Source organism: Chelonia mydas, chromosome 1 (assembly GCF_015237465.2).
Source record: "Chelonia mydas isolate rCheMyd1 chromosome 1, rCheMyd1.pri.v2, whole genome shotgun sequence".
NCBI lineage: Eukaryota > Metazoa > Chordata > Testudines > Cheloniidae > Chelonia > Chelonia mydas.
Window position 1 is genome coordinate 205,619,857 of NC_057849.1, and position 23,226 is coordinate 205,643,082.

At 50.3% G+C, this 23,226-nt stretch overlaps 1 protein-coding gene across 9 annotated transcripts in view; it reads right to left on the reverse strand.

The window, feature by feature from the left end:
* Positions 1-267: 267 nt before the first annotated feature.
* The window catches only part of KPNA1 (karyopherin subunit alpha 1), a 152,186-nt gene continuing 129,227 nt past the window's right edge, over positions 268-23,226 (reverse strand). For 6 of the 9 annotated variants that reach the window (XM_037910452.2, XM_043521952.1, XM_043521226.1 and 3 more), the window contains 2 exons: positions 16,164-16,342; positions 268-2,541 (listed from right to left, as the gene is read on the reverse strand). In XM_037910452.2, coding sequence (XP_037766380.1) covers positions 2,354-2,541; positions 16,164-16,342 — 367 coding nt within the window. In that variant the 3' untranslated portion in view covers positions 268-2,353. Of the gene's footprint in view, positions 2,542-11,861; positions 12,522-13,881; positions 14,478-16,163; positions 16,343-23,226 lie in introns of those variants that run through there. The other 3 variants (XR_005227017.2, XR_006284144.1, XR_006284180.1) reach the window with 2 other exon arrangements.

Here is a 23,226-nt window from a genome sequence, read left to right on the forward strand (position 1 = left end):
GAGGATCTCAAACGTGAGTACCTCCGTTTACAGATAGATAAAGAGAGGTGCAAACAGGTAAAGTAACTTCCTCAAGGCGACACATACTAGATGATAGAACTGGGAACAGAACTCAAGAGTCCTGACTCTCAGTCCCCTCCTCCATGCACTAGACTATGTTGCTGCCCATTAAAAATGGATCCCTTTCTGCTCTGAATTCACATACCCACTGGCATAAGTAACAGAAACACCAGCCAAGTTCCTTACATAGAAAGGCAAGCCACTCAGTTTAAATGGACTTTGTTTTAATTCACTTATTTAGAGGCAACTGTAATTATTTCCTTAGGGTGGTGGTGGGGGGGAGGGCGAGGATATACAACAATGCACCACATTGTTTTCATTAGCCTGGGGGAGAAAACACACTGTGTGTGTGTGTGTGTATATACATACAGAATAATACATCTATATATACACAATATATATATATATACACACACACACACACTTTGCCTAGATTTGTTTACAAAATATGTAGCATTTTCATACCATCCAAAAAAAGTACATGATTTTAAACAAATTCTATAGAGATGATGTTATTGGTAATTTACACTTAAAATCTAGCACAAAAAATCCAAATGACAAAACAAGATTTTGCTACTAATCAGTGCTTCTAGAAAGAGAAACAGTTCAAGTTACCCTTCAAGAAAGAGAAACAGTAATTTATCATATGATGTAAATGCAACACAGGGGTTTTTTGTTTTGTTTTTAAATTAATCACCTAATTTAACCTCTAAAATTACAAAGAATTGAAGTCAATTTACAGGTCAAGTGCAGTAAACTAAATGTTCCTTGAGTACAAAGCAGCACTAGAGAAAGTAACAGGGAAAGTGGAGACTGACTGGATTAGAAAGGGAGGCAACAGGTGGCTTTCTTCAATGCCCACACAGGTCAGTTTCCATCCTAAAGCACAGGCTCAAATGAAGACTATGTTTAAAGAAGGGGTCACACAGAGCTGATGCTTAGGCCTTTCAGCAGTTTGATAAATGCTTTTTTTAAACCAGTATCCTGTGAGTGGTTGAAGCTCTTGCAGGGGCTTGTCATTGAATGAAGCCATAAGAAGGATCTTGTAGACAGTTCTGCCAGTAGGATTTACCACAGCTGCATGACACTGCAGTAGGAGCAACTTTGGAAACATTTACCCTAGGGAAAATGTGTATTCCAAAGGTCCCAAATGGCTTGAGAGAATGTAGCCCAATGCAGGAAGGAGTAGGTAGCCCAAAGAATCCATTACATTCAGAAATTGAATTGCCACCTTTGCATTAGATGCTTGCGATCCAAACAGGCTGCGGAGTCAAAAACATGCTGCTAGCAGAAGGGCTGACTATAGGTGTAAATTATAGCTGTCAGGCCCTCAGCAATGCCTTACAAATGTGGCCTATAGGAACCATTTATTCCATGCTAATTCATCTGGGGCCGTGAGAGTAGTGAGGGGAAAATGGAAAGATGGGAAGTAGTATCACAGTATACTTGTTAAACAGACCCTGATCAGGATGTTTCTATTTTATCAGTTGGCTGGTAGGGGCATTAAACAGGAAGCTCTACTTCATGAGACTGAAAGTAGTAAGGAGAGCTATCACTACAGAGTCCTCCTCACGCTGACAGTTTAGCACACTAAGATTTTACATCAAATGGTAATTTACGGAACAGAAACCAGTTCAAGTTAAGCTGCATAGAATAATGTAAAGGGTGGATGAGTGGGTAGAGATATATCATCTGTCACTAAGCTAGTGAGGACCAGAGTCAGGAGAATGAAGTGAGGAAGGGTTCAACTTTAACAGAGGCCACATTGTATTAGGGACTGGGCAGTGTGGTAGTTTCTCCATTTTAGAAGCCAGTTACAAAAGTCGCTTTTAGGGAGGTGATAAGACTGACCTACTCACAAGTCCTTTTCGGGTTGAAAGGAAAGAATGATAGAGTCCAGATCTCCAAAGTGGCCTGTAAAGACCAATTTGGGAGCTGTTTTGTAATGGGACAGGTTCAGTTGTGTTCAATGTACCTAGTAACTAGAAAGCATGTCCACTGGAGGCTGTAGTTGCAGGGGACAGAGAGTTTACTCCAATATCTGTGAAGTGTTCCATATACCAATGGCCCAGGCTGGCACATTAAGCAAAGTAATCAATCTGATACATTTTGTGCCAGGACTGAACACACCTCACAAAGGCATCCAAGGAGGCACCCAGGGAAGAATATGGGAAGGGAACTCAGGTAGATGGGGACAGTAAGGGGTTATGGAAAACATTGAAATCACTCCAACGGTGACTCAAGGCTTTACATGAGGACTGTCTGGGTGGAGGAACAGATAGGATGGGGCACCTCAGAGCTGGAAACCCTCCATGGGAGCCTCACACTGCTGGAAGATGTACTGTTGCTGGCTGAGATCCACTTGTGGGGCAATACTGCTGTCCTCGTCCTCTGACCCAAAGTAGTGCTCAATCAGATCAAAGGCCTTCTGATAGATATCCTGGTTCTCATGGCTCTGCAAGAATTCAATCTTATCCAGGCCTATATGGGAAAGAAGCAAACAAAAAGCAAAGATCAGTCCACGGCAGACAGATATGTTCTCCCCATCCCACCTGCTATAGATAACAAGCTTCCGCACCTCCAGAAAGAGCTCTATCGCAGAAGCTCTTCTCTCTCCCACGACAACCAAAAAGACCAGGTTCCGTTACACAAGTTCTTTGTCTCCCATTGCACAACCAAATCAAGAACTGAAGCTCTGAGGGTTTGAATAGCAAAGCCTGGAAACATTTTCATGATTAGACTATGTCGGGGGTATGCTTGCTGTAGTAGTGTTCACACAGTGCTTCTGTGTGCTGGACCCATTACTCTGCATGTATAATGCAGCTGAACTACAGCAAACAGTGTTTAAAGTGGTCTGAAAAAAAGTGTGTGTGTGGGTCTGTCACCTTCTCATCTGCCTGTCCTCCAGCTCAGCAATTAATTATGTTAACCAACCCCCAAATCAGTGCTATCCCCACATCAATTCCGCTCCCTCCATTTCCGCACTCATCAGTTCTGCCCCAAACAGCCCCACCTCTGCTCCTCCTGCAGCTCCTGGGTACTTCACTTCCCTCTCCCAGGCGTGGAAGGACTGCAGTGGTGATCCCTTTCTCCCACTTCCAAGGCCAGTAGAGGAACAGAGGAGCTGTGCCATCATTCACAGGAGGAGAGTGGGGAGAAGGGAGCAGAACTGCTGGGCTCTTTCTGCTCCCTTCTCCTCTCCTGTGAGAATGGTATTGGTTCCAGAGGAAAACTCTGGCTGTTTTGTGCAGTAGGTCTGATTAGCTGCTCTTCCCCAGGAACTGGGCAAGTTGGGAAAGCAGCTAAGCAGAGAAACAGTTCCCCAGGGCAAAAAGAAAAGGAGGACTTGTGGCACCTTAGAGACTAACAAATTTATTTGAGCATAAGCTTTCGTGAGCTACAGCTCACTTCATCGGATGCATTCAGTGGAAAATACAATGAGATTTATATACACACAGAACATGAAAAAAATGGGTGTTTATCACGCACACTGTAAGGAGAGTGATCACTTCAGATGAGCTATTACCAGCAGGAGAGTGGGGGGGAGCCCTCTGTAGTGATAATCAAGGTGGGCCATTTCCAGCAGTTAACAAGAACGTCTGAGGAACAGTGGGGGGGGGGGGGGGGGGGGGGGGGGGGGGAGGAACAAGGGGAAATAGTTTTACTTTGTGTAATGACTCTACCACTCCCAGTCTCTATTCAAGCCTAAGTTAATTGTATCCAATTTACAAATTAATTCCAATTCAGCAGTCTCTCGTTGGAGTCTGTTTTTGAAGTCTTTTTGTTGAAGAATTGCCACTTTTAGGTCAGAAATCGAGTGACCAGAGAGACTGAAGTGTTCTCCGACTGGTTTATGAATGTTATAATTCTTGATGTCTGATTTGTGTCCATTTATTCTTTTATGTAGAGACTGTCCAGTTTGACCAATGTACATGGCAGGGGGGCATTGCTGGCACATGATGGCATATATCACATTGGTAGATGTGCAGGTGAACGAGCCTCTGATAGGGTGGCTGATGTGATTAGGCCCTATGATGGTGTCCCCTGAATAGATACGTGGACAGAGTTGGCAACGAGCTTTGTTGCAAGGATAGGTTCCTGGGTTAGTGGTTCCGTTGTGTGGTGTGTGGTTGCTGGTGAGTATTTGCTTCAGGTTGGGGGGCTGTCTGTAGGCAAGGACTGGCCTGTCTCCCAAGATCTGTGAGAGTGATGCGTCGTCCTTCAGGATAGGTTGTAGATCCTTGATGATGCGTTGGAGAGGTTTTAGTCGGGGGCTGAAGGTGACGGCTAGTGGCGTTCTGTTATTTTCTTTGTTGGGCCTGTCCTGTAGTAGGTGACTTCTCGGTACTCTTCTGGCTCTGTCAATCTGTTTCTTCACTTCAGCAGGTGGGTATTGTAGTTGTAAGAATGCTTGATAGAGATCTTGTAGGCGTTTGTCTCCGTCTGAGGGGTTGGAGCAAATGCGGTTGTATCGTAGAGCTTGGCTGTAGACAATGGATCGTGTGGTGTGGTCTGGGTGAAACCTGGAGGCATGTAGGTAGGAATAGCGGTCAGTAGGTTTCCGGTATAGGGTTGTGTTTATGTGACCATCGCTTATTAGCACCGTAGTGTCCAGGAAGTGGATCTCTTGTGTGGAGTGGTCCAGGCTGAGGTTGATGGTGGGATGGAAATTGTTGAAATCATGGTGGAATTCCTCAAGGGCTTCTTTTCCATGGGTCCAGATGATGATGATGTCATCAATATAGCACAAGTAGAGTAGGAGCATTAGGGGACGAGAGCTGAGAAAGCGTTGTTCTAAGTCAGCCATAAAAATGTTGGCATACTGTGGGGCCATGGGGGTACCCATAGCAGTGCCGCTGATTTGAAGGTATACATTGTCACCAAATGTGAAATAGTTATGGGTGAGGACAAAGTCACAAAGTTCAGCCACAGGTTTGCCGTGACATTATCGGGGACAGTGTTCCTGACGGCTTGTAGTCCATCTTTGTGTGGAATGTTGGTGTAGAGGGCTTCTACATCCATAGTGGCCACGATGGTGTTTTCAGGAAGATCACCGATAGATTGTAGTTTCCTCAGGAAGTCAGTGGTGTCTTGAAGATAGCTGGGAGTACTGGTAGTGTAGGGCCTGAGGAGGGAGTCTACATAGCCAGACAATCCTGCTGTCAGGGTGCCAATGCCTGAGATGATGGGGCGCCCAGGATTTCCAGGTTTATGGATCTTCGGTAGCAGATAGAATACCCCAGGTCGGGGTTCCAGGGGTGTGTCTGTGCGGATTTGTTCTTGTGCTTTTTCAGGGAGTTTCTTGAGCAAATGCTGTAGTTTCTTTTGGTAACCCTCAGTGGGATCAGAGGGTAATGGCTTGTAGAAAGCGGTGCTGGAAAGCTGCCGAGCAGCCTCTTGTTCATATTCCGACCTATTCATGATGACAACAGCACCTCCTTTGTCAGCCTTTTTGATTATGATGTCAGAGTTGTTTCTGAGGCTGTGGATGGCATTGTGTTCCGCACGGCTGAGGTTATGGGGCAAGTGATGCTGCTTTTCCACTAATTCCAATTCAGCAGTCTCTCATTGGTCACTCGATTTCTGACCTAAAAGTGGCAATTCTTCAACAAAAAGACTTCAAAAACAGACTCCAACGAGAGACTGCTGAATTGGAATTAATTTGCAAATTGGATACAATTAACTTAGGCTTGAATAGAGACTGGGAGTGGCTGAGTCATTACACAAAGTAAAACTATTTCCCCTCGTTTATTTCCCCCCTCCCACCCCACTGTTCCTCAGACGTTCTTGTTAACTGCTGGAAATGGCCCACCTTGATTATCACTACAAAGGGTTTTCTCCCCCCCCGGCCCCACTCTCCTGCTGTAATAGCTCATCTTAAGTGATCACTCTCCTTACAGTGTGCATGATAAACATCCATTTTTTCATGTTCTGTGTGTATATAAATCTCCTCACTGTATTTTCCACTGAATGCATCCGATGAAGTGAGCTGTAGCTCACGAAAGCTTATGCTCAAATAAATTGGTTAGTCTCTAAGGTGCCACAAGTACTCCTTTTCTTCCCCAGGGCAGTATTAAAAATGTGCATTGCACACAGAGGCATGACAAAATCAGGCTTGGTAGTCTGGAAGCCACTACAGCATTTTCAGAAGCGCTGTCTGCATCTTATCTGTAACATCAAGCGGGCAGAACAGGATACCAAACATCGAAGTCCTGGACCACTACTGCATGATTAGTGTTGAGTAACTAATCATACAGGAGTAGCTTCGCTAGGCTGGTCACCTTGTACGTATGGATGATATGTGATCACCAAAGCCATATTTTATGGACAGCTGAAAAAGGGAGCACTTACAGAATCATAGAATATCAGGGTTAGAAGAGATCTCAGGAGGTCATCTAGTCCAACCCCCTGCTCAAAGCAGGACTAATCCCCAACTAAATCATCCCAGACAGGGCTGTGTCAAGCCTGATCTTAAAAACCTCAAAGGAAGGAGATTCGACCACCTCCCTAGGTAACGCATTCCAGTGCTTCACCACCCTCCTAGTGAAAAAGTTTTTCCTAATATCCAACCTAAACCTCCCCCACTGCAACTTGAGACCATTACTCCTTGTTCTCTCATCTGCCACCACTGAGAACAGTCTACATCCATCCTCTTTGGAATCCCCTTTCAGGTAGATGAACGCAGTTATCAAATCCCCCCTCATTCTTCTGTTCTGCAGACTAAATAATCCCAGTTCCCTCAGCCTCACCTCATAGATCACGTGGTCCAGCCCCCAATAATTTTTGGTGCCCTCCGCTGGACTCTTCGCAATTTTGCCACATCCTCTTTGTAGTGTGGGCCCCAAAACTGGACACAGTACTCCAGATGAGGCCTCACCAATGCCCAATAGAGGGAAATGATCATGTCCCTTGATCTGCTGGCAATGCTCCTACTTATACAGCCCAAAATGCTGTTAGCTTTTTGGCAACAAGGTCACACTGTTGACTCATATCCAGCTTCTCGTATACTGGAAGGCCAATGTAAAAACAATATAAGGACACTCTCAAAGTCCATCTAAAAGGTGCCCAAGTTAATCCAAACACATGAGAAACTGCTGCCAGATCAGGATGGTGGGTAGAGCTGTTGGTCTGCAGTCAAAGCCATCAAGAATAGCAGAACAGAAAAAGCCAAAGAGAAGCGTGAGCAAAGAAAGCAGACTGTGGCACACCTGTGCGGCCATCTCTGCCTGATGAGCGGATACATCTGCGGAGCCCTCATTGGTTTACATTCATACAAAAGATACACTGAAACAAAATGACTCTCATACATTGACTAGGAGAGGAGACTCCAACTGTGTCCAGTTTTGGGTACCAAACTTTAAGAGAAATGTGGACAAATTGGAGAGCAACAAAATGATAAAAGGGTTAGAAAACTTGGCCTCTGGAGAAAGGCTAAAAAACCTGGGCACACTTAGTTGATAAAAGAAGACTGAGTGGGGACCTGATAACAGTCTTCAGATACGTTGAGGGCTGTTAAAGAGAGGATGGGAATCAGCTATTCTCCATGTCCACTGAAGGTAGGAGAAGCAGCAATGGGGTTAATCTGCAGGAAGGGAGATTTAGGTTAGATATTGGGAAATACTTTCTAACTATAAGGGTAGTTAAGCTCTGGAACAGGCTGTGGAATCCCCATCACTGGAGGTTTTTAAGTACAGGTTAGATAATAATCTGTCAGGAATGGTCTAGGTTTACTTGGTCCTGTCTCACTGCAGGGGGCTAGACTTGATGATTTGTCAAGTTCCCTTTCAGCCCTATATTTCTACAATTCTAGAAGATGATACCTTCCCTCTCTGAATACAGCCTTTCCCTAAGCAGACCACAATCCAGCTATTGTTTAAGAAATTATTGCTCAACACAACTGAGCTCTTCAGCTATCATTCAGTGTTTAATATCCCAGTATCATTTATCTTAGCATTTTATAGAGTCCATCACCATAGTACCTAAGCACTACTAATAAGCAAGCTGGGAAGCTCAGCAAAGATTGCCTCCAACTTCACTTACATGTTATTAGTATCCTGGACCATTACCAATTAGGCCTCAGGCAGAAAAAGATACTGGTGATGGCAGATTGAAGAGGATAAGGGCCAGATATGCAAAATCATATAGCTGGACCTCTTCATAACATTTAATATAGCTGGCTATGGAATCCTGCTGTTCAGTCTCAGAAATATGGCAGGGATAAGTGGGACTGTACTGTGATGTGTTCAACTGTTTCTCTTGGGCTTCATCCAGACTGTCCTGATGGGCATAAACTCCTTCAACTTCAAATTGCTCACCTATGGGATTCAGCATTTAATGCTAAGAGACAGGGAAACAGCATGAACTAAAATGCCAGCAATACACAGACGGCAGTCAGCTTCTCAGAGACTTGCCAGGAACTAAAAGACAGGCACTGCACTGGAAACCAATTAGAACAGTACTAATGTGGAGACAAAACAAACCTGCAGACGCCCTTAACGTTGGATTAACACAATTAGTGTGAATATACAGAACCATTTGTGATCAATCTGGTTCAATTAGAATGGTCCAAATTCTCTGAACCCAATTTTGACAGTCCAGAAACCCAATGGAGGCAACTCCAAACTTGTCAGATGGAAATAGTACTAAGCCCTAGCTGGTAAGGAAATGGATTGCCCAGTAGAGTAAAAGGTCAGGGAACATTTCTCCCAACATACTGTCTGGAACTTGAGGCACCAAAACTACTCATTTATGTCACCTGGTAGGCTTCCAGGAATACTAAATATTGGCTAAATACTGGAAAATATGGATCCTTTTTCCCTCACTGACAGCTATTGTGAGTGTGCCCATATTATTTTCAAAGAGCCTCAGAAAAGAGAATAGGCTAAAAAAAAATCACATACAGGAAGTGACTGTGTTCCAGACAGAAAGAGAGGGCCCTTTTCCAGGAAGCACAGTAGCGTTTCATGCATCCTCCAAGCTATCTACGGTGCTTTGCACCCTGTCCATCAGCCCCCTCAGGTCATTAGGATCAAAGCCTAGCATCACTAGTATCACTAGTATCAGACTCAGAGGAGTGGGGTGAGTTCTCCATCCTGAGGACAACGCCTTTGCCCCTTTGGAGTGCTGGCATTTCAATGTTGTGGAGGATGTTTTAGACGTCCTGTTAGGGAGTACAAAGGAATCTAAAGGGGAAGGAGATTCAAGGCAGACACTGTAGAATGCACCAAGTCAGAGCAGAAGGCTGGATGGAAGAGACCTTGACTTCATGCAACTGATGAAAAAGGCTTGGAATTAGGGACCTCATCGAAGTATGAAAACCCCTTAAATCTGACACTGAGGTTAGCAGGCACACGGTAATACCCCACTGTCCCTGTGAGCCTGAGGGAATAGGAAGAAAACTAGAATATCTGGCACTGCCTGAATGAGGGCACATGGAAAATGAGGGTGTATGGACCGGACTCCTCATTGTTTTTGTGGAAAAGGAGGGTGTATGGAAGGACCCAGAAGCAAAGAGCTGGTATTAAAGGCCAGATAATTTACAAGCCCTCCCCCATCCCTGCCCTCCCACAACTCTAGGAGACAGTCAGACCCCAGAATATCTCTCACCTTGGCCCAGGGGGTGAGGAATCAGCTGCAGACAAGAGATGGCTGGACCTGAGCTAGAAGGTACCAGGATGCCCCAATAAGGAAGACAGCTGAAGGGTGGCAGAGACTAAGCCACACTGAATCTACGGAGCTGTTATTACAGCCCCAGGATCGAGTGGTATCAGCACCCGCCAGGAACCCCCAATAAGAGCAGCAGATCATAAGCTATGCTACAAACAAGACAGGGAGTTGTTTCCTGCCTGGATTCCACAGACCAGAAGTGGGAGAAGGAGGAGGTTAGAACGAATGAAAGAGGCCCTGTAACTGTAGGATTAAATAACGGGAGCAGAGATCCTGAACTGCATCTGCTTATGAAGGAAAAATATTGCTGTTGAGTGCCACCAAGAAAACTCATAGGGTATGTCTACGCAGGACATGAAGCCCAGATCTGTGGGACCCAGACTTGTGGGCTCATGTTTCCAAGCCCGTGCTTGAGCGTTCACATTCGGGCCTCACAACTGTGCTGGAGCATCCATACTGCACTACATGACCTAACTCAAAACTTCAGCTTCTGTAGGCATATACTATTGTATCCCCAAGTTCCTGTGCCCTCATCAGCCTACGCTGTTCCGTGGTTTTCTCTATAAGGGGTTGTGAAAGAACTTGTCTGCCCATCCTGCGAGAGTTGGCTGGGAGTGTTTTGGGTAGTTTTAGCTGAGGAACGCATCCAGACAAGCCATTTTGTGTCTGCACTCTTCTTGCAGCCAGGAGCCATCATGGATCCCACCCAGGTGGAAGAACTTCTCTATCTCATGCTCTCAGTCCTATTTCGGGACACAGGCAAAGCATCTGCAAGATGCTGATGGACATTTCAGTGGCAGTTTTTGAACTGTGGGAGGCACCTCTCGGGGGAGGATACTGACATGCCAGTTTCAAACCAGCTGATGCTGCTCATGTCTGCTGTTGCCTTAGGTGCAGATTCCCTCTGCGTAGACTGGCACTTCTGGAGAAGAGCCACCAGCACAGACTGGTGGGGTCACATTGTCATACAGATGGGGATGATCAGCAGTGGGTCCAGAACTTTCGCATGAAGAAACGGACATTCCTGGAGGTTTGTGATCAGCTTGTTCCTGCCCTCCAGCACGAGGACACCCACATACGGACAGCCATGCTACACCAGAAGCAGGTCACTATAGCCATCTGGAAGCTGACTACCCTAGACTGCTCCAGGTTCATGGCTAATCAGTTTGCAGTTGGCAAATCAACTCTGGGGATTGTTGAGAGTCCATTAGGAGTGTGATTTACCCAAGGGTGGTGGGCATAAGAAACATTCCTGAAATAATTGCTGGTTTTCAGAAAATGGGGTTTTCAAACTGCTGGGGCCCTGATGAGATCGGGGAGGGATAGCTCAGTGGTTTGAGCACTGGCCTGCTAAACCCAGGGTTGTGAGCTCAATCCTTGAGGGGGCCATTTAGGGATCTGGGGCAAAAATTGGGGATTGGTCCTGCTTTGAGCAGGGGGTTGGACTAGATGACCTCCTGAGGTCCCTTCCAACCCTGATATTCTATGTGCCTATAGTTTGCCCACTGCAAAGAACACTACTCCACCATTATGCAGGTTGACCACAGGGGCAGATTCATGGACATTAACATGGGATGCACTAGCAGGGTGCATGATGCCAGGGTGTTCCAGAGATCGGGACTTTACCTTAATTGAGAAAATAGGGCATTACTCCCACCAAATACATTGTTATAAATGACAGGTTTCAGAGTAGCAGCCGTGTTTAGTCTGTATTCGCAAAAAGAAGAGGAGGACTTGTGGCACTTTAGAGACTAACCAATTTATCTGAGCATTTCCACTGCATGCACGATGAAGTGAGCTGTAGCTCACGAAAGCTTATGCTCAAATAAATTGGTTAGTCTCTAAGGTGCCACAAGTCCTCCTTTTCTTATTGTTATAAATAAAATTACTGTCCCCATGATTATTCTAGGGAACCTTGCTTACCCTTTGTTGCCGTACCGTGTAAAACCCGCCCTAATTTCAGAGGATCTGGCAAAAAAAGGTTCAAATGCACAGTCAGTTGCCGTAGGATGGTGGTAGAATGTGCATTTGGCAGATTTACATCCCATTGGTGCTGCCTTCAAAATAATCTGGGCGCCAATGTCACTAATACAGTCTGTGTTATTGTGGCTTGCTGTGCTCTACACAATCCAACATTTTATTTCACACAGTTTATTTAAATGTTGCAACAATCAGTAATGCAGACCAGCTGCCATTATGGTGTGCAGCACAATAGTATAATCTAACTTTGACCACAAAAAACCCACTCGAAAGATCCATGTTGGCCTTTCTGGCACATTTTGGATGTGCAAGCTGCACCTGGACAGGAGAGGATGAGTGCACGGGGTGCATATGTCTGTTCCATGTGCCAGTGCTTGCCTGTGACATGCTCCAGGCACCCCCTGAATTGTCTAAAGGATGGGTGCTCTGGAGGGATCGATAGTGGTAAGGGGACTCAGGCTGTGGGTCTGGAGCAGAAGACACTGGTTGGTATTGGAGCCTGCAGTCTGGTAGCCATCAGCTACAGTAAGTACTTGAACAGCTAATTCTGCTGTGCGCTATCTTCCTTCCTCAACAGGCCATCATGCTTCATGAATCTGTCTGCTATGCTTTCCTTGCGCTGTGCAGCCTCTCTCTCTGTCTTTCCACCCTGCAAGCATCTTTATCTTTTTGGTAGTCGAGCTGGGTCTCCTGGACCTGGATGTGCTAATTCATTTTTATTGAGCAGGTCTCCGATCCGCTCATCTTGGGCTCTTTTTCTCTTCCCCTGCTATGGATGGTCTGCAGACCCAGGCTCCTGGTGCCATGTGTTATCCCTGTGGCATTGAAAGGAGAAAGACAGAACATTATTTTCTGAGCATGGTAAAAAAAAAAAAAAAAATACATTTCACAGTTTATTAAAGGAACAACTACTACTTTCATTCATGGTCAAAAGATGCATACTTTTAAATCAATGGGCTGTATTCTACTCTATTTACACAAAACACTGTCCACTTCAGAAATCCTTTGGAACAGCAATGAAAACCAGAAGACATCATGTTAAGACACACATACAAAACTCAATTCTAATTACTTCTCTGTCCCCCTTTTTTGCGGGAGGACGGTGGAGTCTATGAGGGGAAGTTGGGGTGTGGGGCGAGAGACGACTTATGAGTGCTCTAGTTATAAGCAATGATTGTTCAATCCTGTCAGGCAGGGCAAGCTCTGGAGGTCACGATAGCCATCTGTACTAAGAAACTATTTCAGCATCTAGTGACTTGGGGGGGAAGGATAGCTCAGTGGTTTGAGCATTGGCCTGCTAAACCCAGGGTTGTGAGTTCAATCCCTGAGGGGGCCATTTAGGGATCTGGGGCAAACACTGGGGACTGGTCCTGCTTTGAGCAGGGGGTTGGACTAGATGACCTCCTGAGGTCCCTTCCAACTCTGAGATTCTATGAATACTACATTGCAGAATGGAGAGAGAGGGGGCTCATAACTTATAAAGCGGGACCTAATAAGTATGCCCTGTCCTGGAATGCAACAGACTGTCTGGAGTTCCTATTCCGTGAGAAGTCTACTTTCATCACCAGCCAGAAATGGTGAAAATTAGTGATAAAAATCAACAAGACACTGAATTTGCATGAAGATGCGGTACAGCCTCCTTGTTAGCACCCTGTATCCATGCAAACACCCAACTCGCTGCCATTCATCTTGGGAATCCTAAGACTGACACGACTCTGCTGTAGTTTAGACTCATGCGTTAAAGTCCGCAATGGACCAAACACACACCACAGTTTTGGTTGGACTCATAACAGCCCAGTTTTCTGGGAATCAATTCACAGGCATTTGGGAATAGTTTGTGCACGGCCGATTTATAAGATGTGCTGTATTACATGGGAGGGGTTTGTGAGGCTGTGAATTGTGGAGCACCAACCCATATACATACACCAATCAGCGAGTAACTAGTAAAAATTTCATAACTGGTTGTGTAATTTTTCCTCCTTTTACTGTGTCCATTTTGACTCCAATGTGGCAGTGGAGAACGTGGGGGGTGGGCCCTAAGTGGAACGGCATGGGTCCCATCCTGATTGAAATGCACAGAAATCCTGGGTTGTATTAATAATTTAATAGACTCATAAGCTGGAAATCCTTCCCTATCATATACTAATAAAAACAAACATGGCAGCAGAAACTTACCAGGCTCCGGCACTTGTTCTGATACCAGTTCTGCAGGGTACTGCTCCATAGGGCTGTCCCCGAAAAGGTCTTCTGAGTACGGACACACAATATGCTGTAGCTGCTCCAGCACCATGGCTTCTTTGGTTACCGGTCTCAGCTCCAGTGTGACTTCTTGCTCTTTATCTGGCAGCTTGTTCTCCTCAGGTGGTGCCTGTAACATGGGGGTTATAAGGTCGCCATTGTCACTCAGCAGTGTCATGCACCACTGGGGCTCAGAGCAGTTCCCAGTACATGGCCAAATTCCTTGTAAAAGAGACAGGAAGACAAGGAGTCCTAGAATTGTCATTAGCATTCTTGACTTTCTGGTAGTCTGTCTCAGCCTCTTGATCCACCCTCTGCATTGATCTGCTGTCCAGTCGATCTCCAATGCTGCCAGTCGCTCGTATATTATTTTTATACATGGTTATTTTTCATGCTCTTACTGAAGTCAAATGTCTTGCTTGCCTCACGTCAGAGTTTAACTAGAATCCGTCTGCGTTCCTCTGGCCAGCTAGCCACTCACTTGATGCAGGACTTCATCTTGCTGCTGGCCACAGCAAATACACGAGTTCTGACTGTGTTTGTTGTTTCCAGGCGAGCAGTCCACATGGAAATGAAGGGTTAAACATCGAGCAGCTGTTTTTAAACCAGGAAGATGCTTCTGAATTGAAGGGCTCGGAAGCACAGCCCCAGGTGATTCAGGGATAGTGTTGGCAAACTCTCCAGATACAAGTCTGGTGACCCAGACCTGAGCTGCATCCACACTGCAAAATGCTTGGGCTCTGAACCACATCACAGTGGGATTCAGGCTCTGACCTCCCCCTCTCCTCCCCAGCAGTGTCCACTGGACTGAGTCAAGAGGGGTTATTGACTCAAGCCAAACTAATTTCTGGGTGGATGGAAGGGGGGCTTGGCTTCAAATCTACGTCTGAGATCTAACTTAGTGTGCTGTATAGATGTACCCATAATTGGCACAAACAGAGTAAAAAGTTAATGTGCATATACCGCTGTGACAGAATGTATCTGTGTCCACACCCTACACACTATTGTAATAATCTTTGTATAATATAGGTCTTGTAAGGTATCACCTGAAAACTCATAATTTGCTGGTCAATATTGTCCTGATAAAACGTGTGGCAACAGTGTATATGAAGTTATAGGATTTCCCTGTACAATGTTATTAACACATATTCCAAACTAAGGTTGGCAAACAGGCCTGCCTCAAACAAAAGAAGGTGTGTTCTGCTTAATTTGCATTTAAGCAGTAAATCATCAAGAGTCATCAAGCAGGAAGGGAGTTCAAACAGGGGAAAACTTGCAGGGAATATCCTTACACATAGACACACAGTCTTCTGAATCTCAGCTGAAAATGTTTTCCAAGAGGGGGACTGACACTATAACCAGGAGGAATCAATGACCCAAGGGACCCCCTTCTCTCTTTCAAGAAGGGGTCCTGATCTATGAAGTTTGGCCTGTAAGACTGCTGAGAGAGCATGTGGTGAGAAAAATCTTGCTTTGAATTTAACCATTTGTTAAGTTAGGCAATAGTTTTGTTTTACCCTTATTTTTCTTGTAACCATTTCTGACATATGCCTCATTACTTGTATTCACTTCAAATCTCTCTCTTTGTAGTTAAACTTATTTTACTGTTTTATCTAATCTAGCGTGATTAAATTGAAGTGTCTGATGAACTATTTGGAATAATAAACTGGCATATTATTATCTTCAAGAAGTAACGGATTTAATGTACTTGTATTGTCTAGGAGTGGGCTGGACAGTACAGGACATATATTTCTGGGGGGAAATCTAAGATTGGGAGTGAGTTGCGGTCACCCTGTACTATACCCAAGACTGGTAAGAGCCAAGGTGGGGCTGGCTGGCTGCAGCTCACACACAGGCACAGCTGGGAGTGACTTACATGCTGGATGCTGTTTATGATCAGTCCAGACTGGAAGCTACAGCAGCAAAGAGGTGTAATGGGCACCCAAGGTAAGAAGGCAGGAGTGACAAGCTACTCATTAGTATAGGCTGTACCATGGCTATGTCACAACTTCCTCCAAGCTGTCTGTGGGCAGAGCTAAACCAGGAGTTGGAGCACAATGATGGATGGACACTTGCCTAGGAAAAGTTCTTTTTCAGGGGGTTACGACAAGTGATGATAATGAAGTACTCAAAAGCACAGCTCCCGGGCTGCTGAATACCCAAAGGGCTCCTGATTACTGCCATCTAACACCTATCCTCTACAGAGATTATGCTCTTACCGTATGCTTCTTCAATAAGAGCGCAGTAGGGATTAATGCCAGTGCCACTGCGCTTGGCTTCCTGCTCTCCAAGTCTCAGGATATTCTCCAGCCCATTCAGTGCCACCTGCACAATCTTTGAGTCCATTACTGTAAGGAGGTCACAAAGCGGTTTGATACATCCCAGTTCTACTAAGTATCTGAAAAACACCATACACAAACATGGTCAATCGTTTGGATTAAGGTAACCTGTGTAATTTATGAGGCCGTACTGTCCAGTGTTTAGTGTAGAGGACTGAGAACAAAACAACTAGTGTGACAGACCCAGGCCAGTTGGGTACAGCAGAGTAGCCTTATTGGGATCCAGGAAGTGGGCAGGCGAAGTTCGCCCACTGCTAAAGGATCCCTCCCCAGCCTAAGGGGGGGATCCACAAGACCTGGGAAACCAAATAATTACGAGGGACAACTAATGAACAACAGGGACGGGAGTGCGGTCAAAGGGTCAAAAGAAGGGAACCGGACGGGGACACCGAGCAGAGAACCCCAGACAGCGCCCACCGCTCCTCAAAGGCCTCAAGGGAGTCGGTGGACGCCGCCCAGAGGAACTCTGCCTGGAGGCATGAACGGACGGAGGATCGGAAATAGGCCCCGCAGTTACAGCAGAGTAGCCCTATTGGGATCCAGGAAGTGGGCGGGCAAAGCTCGCCCACCGCTAAAGGATCCCCCCGCAGCCTAAGGGGGAGATCCACAGGACCTGGAGGCCAAAAAATTACGGGGGACAACTAATGAAAAACAGGGACGGGAGTGCGGTCAAAGGGTCAAAAGAAGGGAACCGGACGGGGACACCGAGCAGAGAACCCCAGACAGCGCCCACCGCTCCTCAAAGGCCTCAAGGGAGTCGGTGGACGCCGCCCAGAGGAACTCTGCCTGGAGGCATGAACGGACGGAGGATCGGAAATAGGCCCCGCAGTTACAGCAGAGTAGCCCTATTGGGATCCAGGAAGTGGGCGGGCAAAGCTCGCCCACCGCTAAAGGATCCCCCCCCAGCCTAAGGGGGAGATCCACAGGACCTGGAAGCCAAAAAATTACGGGGGACAACTAATGAAAAACAGGGACGGGAGTGCGGTCAAAGGGTCAAAAGAAGGGAACCGGACGGGGACACCGAGCAGAGAACCCCAGACAGCGCCCACCGCTCCTCAAAGGCCTCAAGGGAGTCGGTGGACGCCGCCCAGAGGAACTCTGCCTGGAGGCATGAACGGACGGAGGATCGGAAACAGGCCCCGCAGTTACAGCAGAGTAGCCCTATTGGGATCCAGTAAGTGGGCGGGCAAAGCTCGCCCACCGCTAAAGGATCCCCCCCCAGCCTAAGGGGGAGATCCACAGGACCTGGAGGCCAAAAAATTACGGGGGACAACTAATGAAAAACAGGGACGGGAGTGCGGTCAAAGGGTCAAAAGAAGGGAACCGGACGGGGACACCGAGCAGAGAACCCCAGACAGCGCCCACCGCTCCTCAAAGGCCTCAAGGGAGTCGGTGGACGCCGCCCAGAGGAACTCTGCCTGGAGGCATGAACGGACGGAGGATCGGAAACAGGCCCCGCAGTTACAGCAGAGTAGCCCTATTGGGATCCAGGAAGTGGGCGGGCAAAGCTCGCCCACCGCTAAAGGATCCCCCCGCAGCCTAAGGGGGAGATCCACAGGACCTGGAGGCCAAAAAATTACGGGGGACAACTAATGAAAAACAGGGACGGGAGTGCGGTCAAAGGGTCAAAAGAAGGGAACCGGACGGGGACACCGAGCAGAGAACCCCAGACAGCGCCCACCGCTCCTCAAAGGCCTCAAGGGAGTCGGTGGACGCCGCCCAGAGGAACTCTGCCTGGAGGCATGAACGGACGGAGGATCGGAAATAGGCCCCGCAGTTACAGCAGAGTAGCCCTATTGGGATCCAGGAAGTGGGCGGGCAAAGCTCGCCCACCGCTAAAGGATCCCCCCGCAGCCTAAGGGGGAGATCCACAGGACCTGGAGGCCAAAAAATTACGGGGGACAACTAATGAAAAACAGGGACGGGAGTGCGGTCAAAGGGTCAAAAGAAGGGAACCGGACGGGGACACCGAGCAGAGAACCCCAGACAGCGCCCACCGCTCCTCAAAGGCCTCAAGGGAGTCGGTGGACGCCGCCCAGAGGAACTCTGCCTGGAGGCATGAACGGACGGAGGATCGGAAATAGGCCCCGCAGTTACAGCAGAGTAGCCCTATTGGGATCCAGGAAGTGGGCGGGCAAAGCTCGCCCACCGCTAAAGGATCCCCCCCCAGCCTAAGGGGGAGATCCACAGGACCTGGAAGCCAAAAAATTACGGGGGACAACTAATGAAAAACAGGGACGGGAGTGCGGTCAAAGGGTCAAAAGAAGGGAACCGGACGGGGACACCGAGCAGAGAACCCCAGACAGCGCCCACCGCTCCTCAAAGGCCTCAAGGGAGTCGGTGGACGCCGCCCAGAGGAACTCTGCCTGGAGGCATGAACGGACGGAGGATCGGAAACAGGCCCCGCAGTTACAGCAGAGTAGCCCTATTGGGATCCAGTAAGTGGGCGGGCAAAGCTCGCCCACCGCTAAAGGATCCCCCCCCAGCCTAAGGGGGAGATCCACAGGACCTGGAGGCCAAAAAATTACGGGGGACAACTAATGAAAAACAGGGACGGGAGTGCGGTCAAAGGGTCAAAAGAAGGGAACCGGACGGGGACACCGAGCAGAGAACCCCAGACAGCGCCCACCGCTCCTCAAAGGCCTCAAGGGAGTCGGTGGACGCCGCCCAGAGGAACTCTGCCTGGAGGCATGAACGGACGGAGGATCGGAAACAGGCCCCGCAGTTACAGCAGAGTAGCCCTATTGGGATCCAGGAAGTGGGCGGGCAAAGCTCGCCCACCGCTAAAGGATCCCCCCGCAGCCTAAGGGGGAGATCCACAGGACCTGGAGGCCAAAAAATTACGGGGGACAACTAATGAAAAACAGGGACGGGAGTGCGGTCAAAGGGTCAAAAGAAGGGAACCGGACGGGGACACTGAGCAGAGAACCCCAGACAGCGCCCACTGCTCCTCAAAGGCCTCAAGGGAGTCGGTGGACGCCGCCCAGAGGAACTCTGCCTGGAGGCGTGAACGGACGGAGGATCGGAAATAGGCCCCGCAGTCGCAGGAGACTCCATCGGCCAACCTCCTCACCCTGGTTTTATAGATGGCCACTTTAGCCAGGGCCAGGAGGAGGTTGACCAGGAGGTCCCGCGACTTAGTGGGGCCACGGACAGGGAGTGCGTAGATAAGAAGGTGAGGAGAAAAGTGCAACCAAAACTTTAATAAAATATCGGTGAGGAGCCGGAATAGGGGCTGCAACCTGGCGCACTCCAGATAGACGTGCGCCAGGGTTTCCCTCACGCCGCAAAAGGGGCAGGTGTCCGGGATTGGGGTAAACCGCGCCAAGTACACACCCGTGCTCACGGCCCCGTGGAGGAGCCGCCAACTGATATCCCCGGCGGGCCGCGGGACTAAGGTGGAATAGAGGCTGGCCCACCGGGGCTCCTCACCCTCTAGAGGTGGCAGGAGGTCCCGCCACTTTGTGTCAGGGCGGGACGCGAGGGTGAGGACATGAAGGGTGTGGAGCACGAGCGTGTAGAGATGTTGTTTTGGCGCGGTCTGGAACCGGACCGGCTGCAGCTCGTGCAGCCGGCTCACGGTGAAGGGGCGGGGGGGTCGGTCGGGTCCACGGGGCAGGGGCCCGATGAAAAGGTCCGGAGGGCCTGGGGTGGAGGGTGGGCGGGGCGCGCCCTCTCGCAGGACCCGGTCGAGGTAAACCCGAGCAGCGGGCGGCAAAGCGGCCCTCACCTCGTGAAGTACGCGCAGGGCAGTACGAGGTCTGGAGAGCCCCATGCGCTGAGCGAGCGTCAGGGGATCCAGCCAGTCTCCCCGGTCGTAGTCCAGGAGGTCTCTGACTTTGGTGACTTCTGCCAGGACCAACCTCTGGCGCACCGAGGGGGACTCCGCCGCCTGCACACGGAGGTAGGGGTTATGTAGCAGGGGCTCCGCGAGGAGATCTTCCCCCACGGAGGCCGCCACGGACCTGGTCGCTGCAAACAGTTTCCAGGTCCGGAGGAGGTCCTGGTAGAAGACCGGCAGCCCGGAGAGGTCTCGCGGAAGACCCCTCGGATGGAGATAAAGGAGCTGCCGGTCATATCGGAGCCCTCGGAGGCGGCGCAGGAAGGCGTGCGCCAATATGCTCCACGCCGGACTACCTGCACCATAAAGGAGCCTCTGCAGGGCTTGGAGGTGGAAGACATGGACCTGAGTGCGGAGACACGTCAGGCCCTGCCCTCCCTCCTCCAGGGGCAGATGGAGAACCCCTGCAGAGACCCAGTGCAGTCCTGACCAGAAGAACTCCAGAATCAATTTCCGGAGGTTGGCCAGGAAATCCGGGGCCGGGACCAGGGTGTTGAGCCGGTACCAGAGCATGGACAGGACTAGTTGGTTGAGCACCAGTGCCCGCCCTCGAAAGGACAGACACCGGAGCAGTCCCGTCCACCTCCGGAGCCGCTCTACCACCCTGCCCTCTAAACCTTGCCAGTTCTCCTGCGGAGACGGATGCGTGGCGGAAAGGTAAACGCCGAGATAGAGCAGCGGACCCGCGCTCCACCGGATGGCTTGAAGCGCGGGTGGGAGGGAGCTCGCCTGCTGCCAGTCCCCTACCACCAAGCCAGAGCTCTTGACCCAGTTGACCCGGGCGGAGGAGGCTGCCGAGTACACAGCCTGGCAAGCCTCCACCCGCGCTAAGTCGCCCGGGTCCTGGACCACGAGGAGTACATCGTCGGCGTATGCCGACAGGACCAGCCGCAGCTCCGGCTCCCGTAGCGCCAACCCCGTCAACCTCCTGCGGAGGAGACAGAGGAAGGGCTCTATCGCCAGAGCGTACAGCTGACCCGAGAGGGGGCACCCCTGCCGTACTCCTCGCCCGAAGCTGACCGGTTCGGTCAGGGTCCAGTTGAGCCTGACCAGACACTCTGCGGAGGCGTACAGCACCCGGAGAAAACCCACAAACTGGGGACCCAAGCCAAACGCTCGCAGAGTGCCCAGGAGATACCCGTGATCCACCCTGTCGAACGCCTTCTCCTGATCCAGGGACAGGAGGGCGAACGACAGACCGTCCCTACACCCGAGTTCCAAAAGGTCCCGGACCAGATACAGGTTGTCGAAGATGGTGCGGCCCGGGACGGTGTAGGTCTGGTCTGGGTGGATCACGTCCGCCAGCACGGACCCTAGCCGCAGCGAGATGGCTTTCGCTACGACCTTGTAGTCCATGCTGAGGAGCGAGACGGGACGCCAATTTCGTAAATCGCGGAGGTCCCCCTTCTTTGGCAATAAGGCGAGCACGGCTCGCCTGCACGAAAGAGGGAGGACCCCGCTCTGCAAAGACTCGGCCCAGACGGTAACTAAGTCTGGGCCGAGAACGTCCCAGAATGCGCGGTAGAACTCCACGGTCAGCCCGTCCATGCCCGGAGATTTATTGGTGGGCATGCGGCGGAGGGCTTCCGAGAACTCGGCCAGAGTGAGAGGCAGCTCTAGCCGGTCTCGGTCACCCGCGCTGACCGTCGGGAGTTCGTCCCAGAGCACTCTGCAAGCATTAGGATCGGTCGGATCCGGGGAGAAAAGGCCTGCGTAGAAGGCTCTGGCCCTCCCGCACATCTCCACCGGATCCGTGAGGGGGGTGCCGTCCTCTGCGAGGAGGCAAGTGATGTGCTTCTTGGCCCCCCTCCTTTTCTCCAGGGCGTAGAAGAAGCGGGAGCCGCGATCCATCTCCCGAAGGAGGCGGATGCGGGATCGAACAAAAGCACCCCGGGCCCGATGGTCCTCGAGGGCCCGGAGCTCCTCCCGCTTCTCCCGGCACGCTCCGCAGAGGGATGGATCCTCGGGGCTGGCGGCCAGACGCCTCTCCAGCTCTAAGACCTCCCGCTCCAACTGCCCTATCGCCGCATCTCTCCGTCGGCTGGCGCCCCGGGTGTAGTTACGGCAGAAGAGCCGGGCGCGCACCTTCCCTAGGTCCCACCACCGCCGCGCCGAGGGAAAGGCACGCCGCTGCCCTCGCCAGGCCAACCAGAACTCCCGGAAGGACACCACGAAGCCCACATCCTCCAACAAGCTGTTATTAAAATGCCAATAGGCCGGCCCCGGCCTCTCTGCACAGAGAGAGACCGTCACGGTAGCCAGGTGATGATCGGAGAATGGGGCCGGCCGGATGCTGGAGGAGTGGGCCTGTGAGAGATGGAAACGTGATAAATAGATGCGGTCCAACCGGGAGTAGCGCGACCGACGGGCCTCCACCTGGACAAAGGTGAACGTCGAGGCGTCGTCCGGGTGGTGGTCGCGCCAGACGTCCACCAGGGAGTGATGGTCCACTATCTCCCGGAGGACGTCCGCGGCGGCCGGGCACTGCTCGGTCCCCGAGCGGTCCCGCTCCTCGAGGGTTGTATTGAAGTCCCCGCCCAGGACCAGACACTCGTGAGGATCCAAAATGCCGAGGAAGGCGGACACCTGCTGAAAGAAACGTAGCCGCTCTGGGCCCGATGTCAGGGCATAGATGTTGACAAGATTGACCACGAGCCTCTCCAAACGGACCCGGAGGTGCAGCAGGCGGCCCGGCACAGCCTCGGCGACCCCCAGCACCTCGGGCCGTAGGTCGGGGGAGAACAGGGTCGCCACTCCAGCCGTACGAACTGTGAGATGGCTAAAGTAGACCCTGTCCCCCCATTCCAGCCGCCAGCTAGCTTCGGCGGCCGGATCCGTATGGGTCTCCTGCAGGAAAATCACAGAGTACCCCCCCTCCCGAAGGAAGGAGAGCACCTGGCACCTGCGGAGACCCATCCTACAGCCCCGGGTGTTTAACGTGACGATGGTAAGGGGTTCCATGAGGAGGGCTGGGGGGGATCCTCACCGGCAGGGACTCTCGCGGTTCCTAACGGGCCGCACAACAATCCATGACCTACCCCGTAGGTAATTAGGGAGTCACGGAAGAGGCGGACCCGCTGGTAAGTCGTGGCAGCCTGCTTC